The sequence below is a fragment of the Xiphophorus hellerii genome, chromosome 11 (assembly GCF_003331165.1).
Source record: "Xiphophorus hellerii strain 12219 chromosome 11, Xiphophorus_hellerii-4.1, whole genome shotgun sequence".
NCBI lineage: Eukaryota > Metazoa > Chordata > Actinopteri > Cyprinodontiformes > Poeciliidae > Xiphophorus > Xiphophorus hellerii.
In genome coordinates this window covers 7,499,851-7,513,669 of record NC_045682.1, presented here as the reverse complement: position 1 = coordinate 7,513,669, position 13,819 = coordinate 7,499,851, and the positions used below count along the sequence as shown (strand labels likewise).

The 13,819-nt window shown below is 44.9% G+C and overlaps 2 protein-coding genes across 2 annotated transcripts; both read right to left on the bottom strand.

Moving 5' to 3' along the window:
- Positions 1-1,979: 1,979 nt before the first annotated feature.
- On the bottom strand, positions 1,980-7,047 carry serpinf1 (serpin peptidase inhibitor, clade F (alpha-2 antiplasmin, pigment epithelium derived factor), member 1). The gene is made up of 8 exons (XM_032577262.1): positions 6,945-7,047; positions 5,185-5,245; positions 4,176-4,371; positions 3,895-4,050; positions 3,569-3,772; positions 2,841-2,980; positions 2,558-2,768; positions 1,980-2,288 (listed from the first exon to the last, which is right to left on the bottom strand). The coding sequence occupies exons 2-8, from the start codon at positions 5,242-5,244 to the stop codon at positions 2,038-2,040; spliced, it is 1,218 nt and encodes a 405-aa protein (XP_032433153.1). The 5' UTR covers position 5,245; positions 6,945-7,047; the 3' UTR covers positions 1,980-2,037.
- Positions 7,048-7,424: 377 nt separating this feature from the next.
- On the bottom strand, positions 7,425-12,803 carry serpinf2a (serpin peptidase inhibitor, clade F (alpha-2 antiplasmin, pigment epithelium derived factor), member 2a). The gene is made up of 9 exons (XM_032575590.1): positions 12,691-12,803; positions 11,566-11,634; positions 11,264-11,495; positions 11,018-11,161; positions 10,899-10,941; positions 10,525-10,670; positions 10,205-10,347; positions 9,921-10,116; positions 7,425-8,334 (listed from the first exon to the last, which is right to left on the bottom strand). Exons 2-9 carry the CDS (start codon positions 11,617-11,619, stop codon positions 7,829-7,831), a joined length of 1,464 nt encoding a protein of 487 aa, XP_032431481.1. The 5' UTR covers positions 11,620-11,634; positions 12,691-12,803; the 3' UTR covers positions 7,425-7,828.
- Positions 12,804-13,819: the final 1,016 nt, after the last annotated feature.

The window sequence follows — 13,819 nt, the reverse complement described above, 5'->3', positions numbered from 1 at the left end:
GAAACCAGGCGAACAACTGGGGATCATCTGCATGAAAGTGACCAGAGACAGAAGGAGGCCCACAGCATGACTCCACCACCACCGTGCTCCACAGCTGGGATGAGACCGAGTGTTTCTGGTTTCCTCCAGAGTCTGATGAAGTTTCCTCAATCAGACTGAGGTCAGCAGAGTGTCGCCCAAACAGGAAGCAGCGTTCTAGTCTAAAAGTCGTTTCATCACACCGGGTGGTCAGCCCAACAGGAAGTCAGCTTCTCTCTCTGAGAGACGGCCGCTACACCGGCCAGATGAAACCAGCAGAACGGTCCGGGCCGGTTCTGGTTCTGGTAGATCTGACCCCCATTCAGACTCCACATATTCATTAAAACAAACTGAACCGTTTAGCATCGTATCGTAGTGAAATGTTGTTTAAAAGTTAAATTTTTCCATAGAAGAAAACTGTCCCTATTTACCTGTTAAAATAAATTAAAATAAATTACATCTTAAAGGTAGAGGTTTGAAAAATATGAAAATCTAATTAATCTAATTAAAATGTCCTGGAAGTCAGCAAACAAATCAGCCAGATTTAGTTTAAAAGACAAAAAGAGGAACAAACATAAAAATTTAACCCAAAAATAAACAACCGGGATAAATCTTCTCTTTTTTACACGAATATACTTGAGATTCTGAGCTGATCAAATTTAAACCAGACCCAGAACAAAATGTCCAGGAGGCCAGAAGAGTTAAACTGCCCTCTACTGGACGGTATGGTGCAGGACAGTCCGGAGTTTCATTTTCCCTGTGTTGATATGAAATCTGAAGATTTCTAAAGACATAAATAAAGCTTATAGGTAAACTGGATTTTAGTCCATCAGGCTGGAAGCTTTCCTTCCTCTGTTTTATCTTTCGGCAGAAGGCAGTTTTGTTTATGTAACTCAAACAGTTGCAAAGATTTCCTCTTAGATTTTCAATCATTTTTATTATTTTATCAGCAGAAAAGAGACCGAGGTTCAGAAGAAGAAAAAGACATGAAAAGAAAAGAAAACATTACAGAAACCAGATTTCTTCTGTTCTGGTTTCTGGGTTTACAGGCTGTTTGTCTCCCTCTGGTGGAGACAGAGGCGCATCACATGCTGAGTACCGCAGTCATGACTAAAGGTGATTGCGGCTGGGATTTATTTAAATCTGCTGTTTTCCTCGGAAAACCTGCTGAAACATCTTCAGTTGTTCATGAATCTGAGTCCTCCACTAAATTTGACCGTCTGCATAAAGTTGGTCAAACTTTAACCCTAAGTCTCATATCCCGTCACTCTGGCCTCTCGTTCCCTCATATCTGGTTCTGTTCCTGACAATTCAAAACCTGTAGACATCACACCAATACTTAAAAACCTGGCTTAGTTCCTGCTAATAACTTCATACTCACTTCCAACCGAAACGAGATCCTGACCGGCTCATGTCCAACATCAGAAAACACCACAAAACGTGCTGGAGTTTATTGTCATGTTTATTGTTATTAAAACAAATGGCGATATCTGATTTCTTACAAAACATTTCTTAATGTGGATTATTTCAGGAGTATTCTCAGATTAGCATGATCCAACTGTGTTTCAACATGAAAAATAAGATCAAATATTCTCGAACCATCTGCCATCACAAACAGTTGGAACCCCTCCTAGGACCTGCTAAGAGTGTGTGTGGGTGTGTGGGTGGGTGTGCGCACGTTTGTTTGTAATACCTTGTGGGGAGTGCTCCTTGTGGGGACCGAAGCCTGGTCCCCACAAGGGAAAACACTGTTTTTGGGTCAGGGGTTAGATTTAGGACTAAGGTGTGAATTGAGTTTTGGTTAGGGTTAGGATTAGGTATGATAGGGTTAGGATAAGGGCAATTCAATTCATTTCTACAGCCTAATCCTTGGATTAGGCTGTAGAAATGAATGGAAGTCAATGGAAAGTCCCCACAAAGATAGTCAGGCAAACGTGTGTGGGTGTGCGTGCGTGTGCGTATGTGTGGGGGTGTATGTGTGTGTGTATATTTGTGTGTGCGGGCGTGTCTGTGTGTGTGTTAAATTGTCAGGACTTTGGGGTTGACCACCTTCCCGATGAACAGCAGTGCTCCTGACGGTTCGTCTCGGATCAGGTAGACGAAGGGCCGGTCCACTCGGTACGTCAGGTGGGAGGGCACCAAGACAGCGCTGGGGTACTGGACTCCTTCGGGCGCCGTCTCCATGACAACCTTATGATTGATGCTGGTGAGTTTGGCTGACTGGACTGAGATCTTCTCCAGTTCTTGGTTGTCCAACCAGTCATTGAGGCCTGCAGGAAGGAATGAGGAGAGTGAGGATCGACTGATGCTCCATGGTGTCCCACTGGGTAACCACTGCCTTGCACAAACCAGACACCTCTGCTTTTAAATGCTGGGAGTCAGTCAGCTGTGTGGCTGAATGTTCTGCCGGGTTCCCCAGTTTCACTGACAAGTCCCTTAACTTTCCCTCAGGACTGTCTGTCCTGTGTCAGAGAACCAGAGACCTCCTCAGTCATGGACTGAGTGAAATGGAAAGTCTTTGCTCCTCTGGGTGACTCACCGAGGTCGCCAAGCAGTGGCAGCAGGTCGGTGGAGTAACTAAGCCTCAGGACAGGCAGCGTCAGGGACACCAGAGCCGGCTGCAGCGCCATGGAGAGGTCCTGAACGAACTCGGCCGTCAGACTCTCCTCCAGCAGTGTGGTGTTGGTCGTCACGTCGTCGGGCAGAAAGACAAACATGCTGACGTCGTTCTGCATCTGGATCTGAGCGATCTGCAGGAGGAACCACAGCATTCCTGAGATCTCTGCCAACAGCTCCTCGGCTCTGCTGCTCACAACACTCACAGTGCAGCTCAGGTCCGAGTCCACGCCCATCTTCACCGGGTAGTTATCCTGTTGCATCATGGGAACACGGACCGGAGCACCGTTTTCCACTTGGAAGTCCTGCTCAACTCCGCCCTGACTGAAGCGGGTCACCCATCCCCCTGTTGGAAGAAAACCCAGACGTCAGTCCGGTTCTGGCTGCTGTAACAGCCGGTGGCTCTCTCAGGGTCCGGCATTGGAACCGACAACCCTGCAGGGTCTGACCGCCAAACGTCAGGAAGCATTAATACCGCTGCTGCTGATGTGAAATATTCTCCGTCTGCCGGTCCGACTCACTGATAACTCTGATGATCAATGATCTACGATGAAGTATCAGAGTCAGACTAAGACTGAAAATATTAACTGCAAGAATACTCACGATATTAGCAATGAGGCAATATTACCAGAAAAAAACAAAAAGTCATTCTGTGAAAAAAATAGCTGTTACTATGACGACTTTATTGTCATATTACTATGACTTTATTCTGGTAATACTACAACTTTATTATTGTATTATTATGACTGGTTCAGGCCCAGTTATTGTTGTACAGTTAACACTTTCTCCCTGAACATTTCTCCTGCCTGTCTAACTGGTTCTAAACTTCTTGTCACCATAATGTGAGTCCGGTCTGATCTTTAGGAAACTCCTCCGTCTGTCACATTTAAACACCAAACCAGGTTTTTCGTCTTCCTTCATGAATGGTCGATACCTTTGAAGTAGGCGGCGCTGATGGCGTTGACGCCGGCGGTTCGAGGGAGACCCTTGGTCAGGACCTGTTGGACCTTCCTTCCCGTCTGCTGAGACACCCAATCATTGATCTCCTTCGTGTCTTTGGCTCCACCCAACAGCGCTTTGGGGCGGACGCCATACTGCTGCTCCACCAGCTTGAAGAAATCCTGCTTCAGGCGGAGTCCTGAAAACCAAAGGAGCGATGGGTCGGCATGGCTTTGGGTTTTTCTAGAAGATCTGAACTCTTTCAGTAAGTCAGAGACACCAGAACCTTTTAAATTGTTTGGATCATAAACATGGACTCACGTCGCGTCATGTAGAGCCGAGCGGCCGAGCTCAGGCCTTTGCCTGAGGAGTTCACCGTGGTCAGCAGGTCCTTCAGGGTATTCTGGAGCTGGGGGTCCTGCAGGTTGTGGTACCGGAGCGCCCGGTACAGCTGCCTCTGGGCGTTCTCTGAGCCCCCTGCAGGACAGGAGGGGAAGTGCAGAGTAGCTGGTTATGACGATGCTTCAATGCCTGAAGGTTCCTGACTGAGGGGAACAATCAAAGCAAACTGGTTCAGGCCCAGTTAGAGCCAGTACACTCACCCATGGACAGCTGGGTCAGAACCGAAGACACGCTGATCGGAGACAGAAACAGGTTGGCCGAAGTTTCGCGGCTCGTCAAAGCCCGGAACAGGTTGTAGCCGAAGTCCGAGGTGGCGGCGCCCATCTTGGTGGCGGGCGTGGTGAAAAGCTCCACATGTTCCTCCTCCACAGCCGCCTCCTCACCGCCGGAGTCCGACTGCACAGAACCGGGACAGAACCATCAGAACGGACCGGCGCCACACCCAGCTCTGGCTTCACAGCTGGGTTTACTGAGCAGAACCAGAACTGAATCCTGGAGGTGACAAATGTCTGTACTGGAACCAGTTCCACTGGAGATGTGCAACTGGAACTTCTCCTTCTAAACTGGTTTAGTTTTCTCACCAGGAAAATGAGCCATGTGCACAACAGTTTCACATTTACCAAGTTTCATTTAAATGATTACATTCAAACAATCTGACCTGCTAAACAAGCTAAAAACTCTAAACACACTTCATCATAAATGAACCAAACTTGTCTGCAGATTGTAAAAGTTGTTGGTATTGGTTTCGTCTGTTTGTTTTCAGTTTATCCCAACATCAAATCTGAATTATCTCTCTGTCATAATTTCCCTTTTCAACACAAAAATCTTCTGATGGCCCAAAGATGATCATAGCTGTAACCGTATGCTATCAATACATATATTTAATATGTTACATTACCAGCCAGGACAGCAGGATAATACAGTTTTTAACCTTGATTATACTCACTGGGGACGACCGGCACACACACACCACCAATGCACACACACACACTTTCCAACTCTCCAGGTCCTGGATCCCAGAGAAAACCCTCACATGCTCAGGGAGAACATGCAAAAAGACCCAGACTGGGATCTGAACCCAGCAGGAGGTTTTTACTGAAACGCAGCAACAGAAACCACAAACTGAACGTTTTCACTCCATGAATTAAACAGAGTAAAAGCTGCAGGAAGCTGAAGACCCTGAAACACGAGGAGACGTTCTGTGGTTACCTGAGCCCAGCAGAAGCTCAGGACGGCTGCCAACGCCAGCAGGAACGTTGTTCGCATCATCCTGAAAAACAAGCAGATGAACGCCATGAAGAATCACATGACTTCCTGTTCTGCCTCTCTCTAAGACCTGAGGTTGTCCTGATGCGTCTCTATTGTTCTGCTGCAGGACAAACTCACCACTTCCCTTGTTTTCTTCTCCTACTACTCTCCATTCTGCTGTACTTGCTGTTATTTCAACTGTTAACCTTATGTTCAGTTATTTTCTCTCTATAGAAGTTACACCTGCTCTGGCTTCTGATTGGTTGGTTCCTTCCTGGAGGCGGAGCATCAGCTTGCATGATGCTGCCATCACCTGATCACTCTCCTCTCCTGCTCTGAACTTTTTACTTTAACATATAAAGTTCTCCTGGTTCTTGTTGTGTCTTCTCTCAGAGCCAGTCTGTCGCTGGTACTGAGCCCAGTTCTGGATCTGAGCCCTGGACCTGGTTCTGCTGGAGGTTTTCCTCTCCACTGTCGCTACATGCATGCTCAGTGTGAGGGATTGCTGTAAAGGCAACGACACAACACAACACAACACAGGTGGTTGTCTACTGTCACCCCCTGCTGGTCAGGAGGAGAGAATGCTGAAAGTCTGAAATGAGTTCTTCTGTAAATCATCTCCAGGCTTTTGTTGTGAACTGGAGCAAAGAAATGAACTGAAATGAACTGAGTCCACATCTGCCGAGGAGACGTTTTCCTCACAGGTCAGAAACCTGTTTTCAGCAGGAGGAGACAGAGGGCGTTTCTGTTGAGCTGACACAGACAGCAGACGCTGTGATTACAGCCTCCGCTGCACAATGGCTGCATTCTGCTCACATCTGGACCTTCTTCACACCAAACCTCAGACCACACAGGAATGACGGGAAACCCAGATGGAGCCAGGAAGCAGCTTTTTTCCCTCTAAGACTCGAAACGAAAACAAGAGCTGTGGAGCGGAGAAAGTGATTCAACGTTTCCTGACATGAAGCTCAACAGAAACAAACTAACCTCGCCCAGCGCCTCGTTCTGTCCGCCAGGTCCGTCCTGATCTTATGGTTTATTACCAGAATCGTCGTCTCACATCATCGGTCCTCAGTGTGTGCAGAACGAGCCCACATCATCACTCCTCCACCACCATGCTTGTTTGTTTGGTCTCCTTAACCAACAATCATTAATTGTTTCTAAAATACATGAAGCCCAAACCTGGAATGGAAAGTTTTCCCAGGGAAATTCCCTCCTACTTCGGCTTTTAACTGGTAAAACATTTTATGTCAAATATTTTACTTCGTGTGGAATCAGAATTAGATCATGAAATATGAAATATGAAAACAGTTGAAGGCATACAGGAATAAATATGAGAGTTCTTCAGAGGTTCTCGTGGTTCTGATGGTTGAAGTTGGACCAGAGCTGCTGCTGTTTCACATTATATAAACCTCGTAGTGGAAAAACGCCGCAGCTGTTTGCAGTTTTTGGCTCCGCGGCGCAGAAGGAAGACTTCGTTTTTCAGCACAACTCTCAGAAAAAAAAACGAGCATAAAAACTGGAAGGATTTGCTTCGGATTTAAATGTAAAAATTCAATCAAAGCGGTCCAAATAAGCACCAAGTGTCTTTCTGACAGTTCTGAGTCACTGGACCCAAAACTGCAAACTGGAGCCTGGGTCCAGTTTGCACCTTTTTGACCATCAGCGGATAATTTCAGTTTCGGGGAAAACGCAAAAGAGAGGAGCAACAGTTCACTCACCTCTCCGGTCCGGACGGTCCACGTCGCTGCTGCTACTGTCTGTCAGTCTGTCTGTCTGCTGCGGAGACTGGTGGACCCGCGGGGTCGCGCACAGGCGGCGAGCACACGGGGCGCGGGGGCGCGCACACTGCTTCTCTTTACGAAGCTTCATTCAGCTTTAGTTTATGTTAAATAAAACCTTTTCACAACATTTATCATTTAATCTACAAATTTCCTTTTATTAGCTTTGGAAGCAGATAAACTTAGTTTCCTCTGTTTTAATGTTTCTCACTGATTTAGCCAGAAAAGTTCAAAATGGATTAAAAAAAAAAAAAAAAGAACAAACCTTATTCAATAAAAACGTAAAGTTTATTTAAATGAAGGGTCCAAATGCCAACCAATCAGCTGCCAGATCATTTCATTATTGTTTGTTTTTATGAGGTTTTGCACTTCGTGAATGTTTATATGTTTATATGTAGAATCAGATGAATGTATCCAAACCTCTTTACAACAATAAGGTATTTTATTTCACAGTTACTGATGAACCTGGTAGCAGTTTTAAAAAACCAACAATATTTCCTATCAGAGGCTGTTTTTACTCGCTGGGAGATATTTTTGAAATTTAATAAAGAACAGACGTTGTGTAAAAACAGAACATGTAAATCATAAAAACATTAGTCAGGGCAGAATATTGTGGTTTTTAGCTAAACTACGATCACGTGATGCGTCTGTCTTCTAACAGTGAGACATGAAACAAGCTAACTTAGCTTTCAGAGGGTTTACAGAAGCCGTCCAGTCTGTTATCTAGTCACTGTAAGTTATTGGTTGTATTGACCTGAAAGGGAGACGTCGGAGTCTCTATTTATCTGAAGAGATGTTGCATAATTTCTTTATTATGATTTTTTTCACACTGGGACTAAGATTTCTGGTTTGGAGCAGGGCTCGCCTCCTTGAGTCTTACTGCTGCTGCCATCTTGTTCATCGACCTGCTGCAGCTGCTCCTTCCCCCCACCAGGGGCGCTGCAGGACTGAAGAGTGCTGCCCTCTGCTGGCAACCTGTTGAGCTCGACGTTCAGATCTGTTTCCCTGGCCGCCTCGGTTCCAGGCTGGTCGTTCATGGTGTTGTTCCCGTTGGGGTCGTCGTTAGGCATGGGGTCGTTGTCGGGGGCGGGGTTTGTGACAATGCCCATGAACAGAGGGGCCAGAGAGAAGTCATCAACAAGGGCAAACAGGAAAGGGGAGTTGACAGAGAACAGGGAGATGGAGCGCATCGCGGTCACCACGGTGGTGGCGGACGCTTCGACACCTTCTTCGCTGAGCTCCATGGTGGTGGCGTGACGGACGCTCGACACCCTGAGGGGCTGCTCAGAAATCCCAGAGAGGTCCGGACCCGAAAACAGGGAGCCAAGTCCTGACAGACAAGCACAACAGGAGAAAAAAACTCAACAGAGATGTAAATACATAATGTCCTCCAGAGTGTCTATGGTGCTACAGGAGCACTGGACCAGACCCTCACAGCAGGAAACCACACAACCACCAGCAGATTGGCTATTTTCAGAGGACAGATCAGTACTTGTCCCTTCCTCACACATTCTACACCTATAAGGCATAACATTATTACCACCTGCCTAATAAGGTGACGGCCTGACCTGCCAACGCAGGGACTCCACTGACACCATCAGTTCTTTCCACTGGACCTCTGCAGTGTCATCTGGTATCCTTTAAGTTCTGGAAGTTCCCAAGTTGGGTCTTCACGGGTCAAACTTTTCTGTCCAGTATTTCCAACAGGTTGCTGATTCTTAAATTTGGGGGCAAGGCCAACACTTCAAGCAGGCTCTTGTGATCCTGGAACCATTCTTTGTTGTGTGAGGATGCATCATTCTGCTGAAGGAGGTCACAGCCTGCAGGGAATGCTGTGCCTATCAAAGGGTGCATAACCTGTTGCTTAGCTTGGTGATGAATAATATTTTTGGAGTGACACCTTCACTAAAGGCTGATTCTCCCAGAAAAAACAATGCCCAAACCATCACACTGCCTCCTGCTTGCCTTCTTCTTCTGGTGATGTGATTTCCTCAGGAAACAACACAACATCCATGTGATGAAACCAAAACACGGATCAGAACAGACACCTTCCTTCTTTGCTCCATGGTCTAGTTCTGGTGTTCACCTGCTCGTTGTTGCCTCTTTCAGGGGAAGTCATGGGTACCTAATATCTTACTGCACTGGGTGCTCAGACATCTTCCTGTCAGAACCAAAACAACTCATTTGACGGCCCACATGGGCCAACAATCATTCCTCCTAACTAAACCTTGACCAGCCATGACTATGTTCTTGGTTCACCACTGTTCCTTCCTTAAACTTGATCATGGTAGACCTCCTTTTCCTCCTTCTAAGACATCAATTCTGAGAACAAAATGCTCACTTGATGCCTGATACGTCCCATTTTTGACAGGTGGCTTAATGAAAATGTTATCACCTGTTAGGGATCATAATCTTATGCCTGATTGGCATATGTACATGTGTCCTGACTCTGTCAGCTGGTTGTACTGGACCCTGCTAATGACCTTTGAATTGGTGCATATGCAGAGTGACATCTAAAACCTGCAGTGGGCCATTTGGACCAGAGCTGGACATCACCCTGTTGGTGCTATAAGATGATCAGTGTCTTGGTACTAAATACTGACTCTTGAAGTATGGAAACACGGTGTTGGAGGAAAAAGATGTTTACATCATCAGATTAATGGTTTGGATTGATCCATGGTGATTCACAGTCAAGTCTATTCTACGTCCTGATGCAGTGATGCAGAAGTTCCTTCAACAAGAAGGGGTGACTGGACGCATCATGACGTATCTGCATTGCATACTACCATACTATGAGGCTTCCAGTCTGTGTCACTGCTAACCAATAGAACCACAGTTAGTCCTGAAATACTTCAACATGCATCAGTCTACCTGTATGACTAACCAATGAGGTGCCACAAGGCTCTCTACCCTCACCCATGCTGGTCAGTGCCTCTTCAAGCTCCTGTCGATATTGGAGCTTCATCTTTGGTACGTTGACCTGCATTGATTTTTCTTGAGGTAGACGACTGTAGAGGTCAGAAATATTTAGCTTGGGAAGCACCAATGAGACGTTTCCTATGGGAAGGATGACTAGGAAGCTGGTGTTTCCTTTGAAGGGGAAGCTGGCAACCTGCAAAGGACAAAGACTCATTTTGTTTGGATGTTCACTAGAAACTAACCCCAGCATCAGATTTCCATGATGTATGGGGTTGTGATACCTGTGCCTGCAGCTGAGGGTCGTCCATCAGGCGTAGAGGATACTGGGCAGACTTCATCATGTCCACTGAGACTGAGTTCTGGCTGTCAAGATAAAACACTCCCTTTGAGGTCACCTGAGGGTCAAACTGGGTCTTCCATTCACCTGACAAACAGATACAGCAAAAACAACTTTTAATCAAGGTCAACATGCAGACTTCTTTTGTTAAATATGACTCCTATGGTTTCAGTTCAAACTCAGGGGAACGTGTAGGTGAGGTCATCCTCTTCCAACACCCTACAATACACTTTTAATTGGTGAGGGGTTGATAGAAGGGTTCACCTTTGAAGTAAACACCGTTAATGAGCATTAGCACCACGTCATGTGGAATGCTTTCCAAGAAGTTGGGGATGTTTCCATTGGTGACGTTCTCCACCCATTGGTTGACCTCATCCACAGAGACCAGAGGGAAGGGCTGGGACCGATACCTGAACAGTAAAACGGTTTGAAAACAGATCTGGCATAGACCAGACCACATAAAAGATGGTTGTTTAAATAATTACAAACTTCTCAATGCATCAAACCAGATCTTTCAAAAGTCTGGTGTGGAAAATTATTTTTGATGAAAGATTGATCCAGTTTGTCTAAATACACTGTAGTCCAGTTCCCCCTTCTGTTATCTTTGTAAGGGTTTGGTTCCCAAATATAACCGATACCTGGCCAGAGATTCCTCAACAAATGACAGCTTCACTTCAAATCCTGAGGTGAGGAAGAGGAAAGAACGAGAGTTACTAATGTGTGCTGATGCGAGGAACCACCACCGCTGATGTCCCACCTGGCCTCAGGTACATGCGTGCCGCCACCTCCAGTGACCTGTGGGTTAGATGAGGCACAAGGCTTCCCAGGGCATGATGGAAGCATGGCCAGTTGTGGGCCTGAAGACTTTGTAGGAGAAGCTTCTCGGTTTCATTGCGGGAACCTTAGGAAAGATAAATGATACTTGTTAGCGTGTTAGCATTAATCTGCAACATTATAATTCAGTTTAAATTCAGACTCAATCTGGAAAATGAAGCTTGCGAACCTAAGGTGAGGTGAGCGAGGGCGAACATCAGGCTGAGAGGGGAGAGGATGACGTTGGGCTGCTGTGGGCTGATAGCAAGCTTCTCAAGGATCTTCAACCCCAACTGCTCTATAGCGCCCCCTATCGCCCGGTGTTCCTCATGGGTGAATATTCTGCCACAGTTACTGACATTTTTCTCCTCTTCCTCATCTGTGACTGGAGAGACTTCAGGAGCTGCTGTGGCGGGCTCTTCCTGAACAGACATCAACAGAGTTCAGACACGAATGCTAACGAGAGAAACGCCACGAGTCGGTTCTTCTTACGGTCAGTCCCTGGCGACTGAGGCACAGCAGCAGCAGAAGAAGACGCAGCTTCATTTCCAGAGGGCCAGCCTGGAAATACAGACAGAGACATGACTGAACACCAGCTCTGGACAGTGGTCAGCACACTTTCGCTAATCCGCTTATGCGCTAAGAAATAGTTTTTCATTTAGCACTTTATTATCTCATCTAGTGCGCCTAGCTTCTCCTATGTACTGTTTTGTAGTGCATGTTGTGTCATCAACATGTTGGGTATCCATATGGTTCAATTCATATTGTTCATATTGAACCATAAGGATTAGCTTTTGTTTCAACTAAATACTGTTTTTGTCTAGTGCTATAGCATTAGAAGAACTAACTTTTTGGTCAGCAGTGTTCGTCTTTGGTTCTGAACATCGATTCTTAAATTCAGGCATGTAAAAGGGAATGTTCTGTTCAGCCTTGGCAGACTTTAACTAGACCTGTCCAGCATGTGCTAATGGCAGGAAATGATGTGATGTATGGCTTGATCGTTGAGGTCCCGGCGTGTGTAACATGTATTTTGGGTTTTCATCCTTTGTAAACTATGATCATCAAAATGAGCAGAACCAAACTCTTGTTATTGTGCTGATGTAACTATGAGACCCTCCAGGTTAAAGTTTTGGATCCACCTCCATTTCTCCACTCTGTCATGTGATCCATTAGATTTTAGAACAATCAGATTTCCTAACATCCTGTTTTACACCAAACTGGCCAACAGCTTTCAGAACCAGCGATTACGTAAATATCCAGTCAGTGCAGAGCCCAGACGGGTCGGTCCGGGTCGGAACCAGTGGATGGTTCAGATGTGGCGGCTGTGTTTACCAGGAGACTAAAGGTTAGTGTTTCAGAACCGTTTTTGGCTGAACGGCAGTACGCTGAATAAACACAAAGCAGAAAACACTGAACTGAGCATGAAAACACAAACACTTTCCAACAGCTCAGGTTCTCCGCAACAATCATAATTCAGAGATCAGTGGATGATCTGGATACATTTATTACACTCATTGTTAATCTTTACAAAAAAGACTTTATTAATGTAACTGATTTCTCCCCAAACAACCAATCAGACAAAGTTCTGATGAAATGCCCAAACTGACCCAAACTCACCTGGACTTTGCTTGAGAAGAGGAGATGAAAAACGGAGAATAATAAAAGAAAATCCAGATGTGATCAACCTTCCTCAGGCTGTTCAGCGTAGTGGACCCAACAACTGCCACCCCCATGTTAGCGGGTTAATTATCAACCCTGACCGGATTGTTGTGGAGGCTGTGGTCACTGCTATACGTTCCAATCAAATGATGTTAAAGTTAAAATGCTTGTTTACCAGGATCCAAATAATCCACAGGGAGAAATTAAATCAAACTAAATTCACTAATTAATCTTTGCTGTGCCAGATTATTTATGGAGCATTCAGTCAGAATACAGTTGACTGACGGCTCTAAATTATTTAGTTTGATAACTTTATCTGAATTTAGCCTTTATTATAAACTGACCATTAATAACAGAACACCACAGAGAGCAAAACGTATTAGTCAAGAAAAGTTCAACATAAATGTTGAGAAAAGGTTGGGGGTTTTTAAAATATGAACCAAAATCATAACAAAAGAAAATCTAACACAAAATGTATTACAACTTAATGCTAAATGATAAAACAATAAACCTAAACATGTTTTTCAAAGTAAAACTGAGCGATTAGGATCCAGTTACAAGAAAACTAGTAAGACTGTGGTTAGCAAACAGGCTAATCAGGCTGTGATTCTACATACTTTTATTTTCAAACAATAACATTTAATATTTTTACTCACTAAACAGTTAACAGCACAGAAAGTGACTGATTTAATGACAAACTGAATAAGTTTTAGTCTCAGTATGTTTAGATTAAAAGCTGGAAATTCAGCTTTAAAGGGTGTGGGGGTTTTTGTTGTTTTTTTAGAAAAGCCCAGATCTTCCATAAAAACATACCACTTTTCAGCTCTAAAAACAGGCTAAACAAATAGCTAGCTAGCTGAGCTAAACAATGTGAAACATCTAAATTTTAAAAGACTAAGCATTTTTAGAAAACTTAGCTATACTAACAGTAAGTAGATCAAATAATTTAAAATCTAGAGTTGCGTTTGGCAGATGAAATTTTTCTAAATTTTAGGCTTCATGATGTTAAGAGAATGAGCTAATGCAGCTAGCTTTAGCAAAGAGACAATAAAGACAACAGATTAGTTTGATTAAAAACAACAATGCT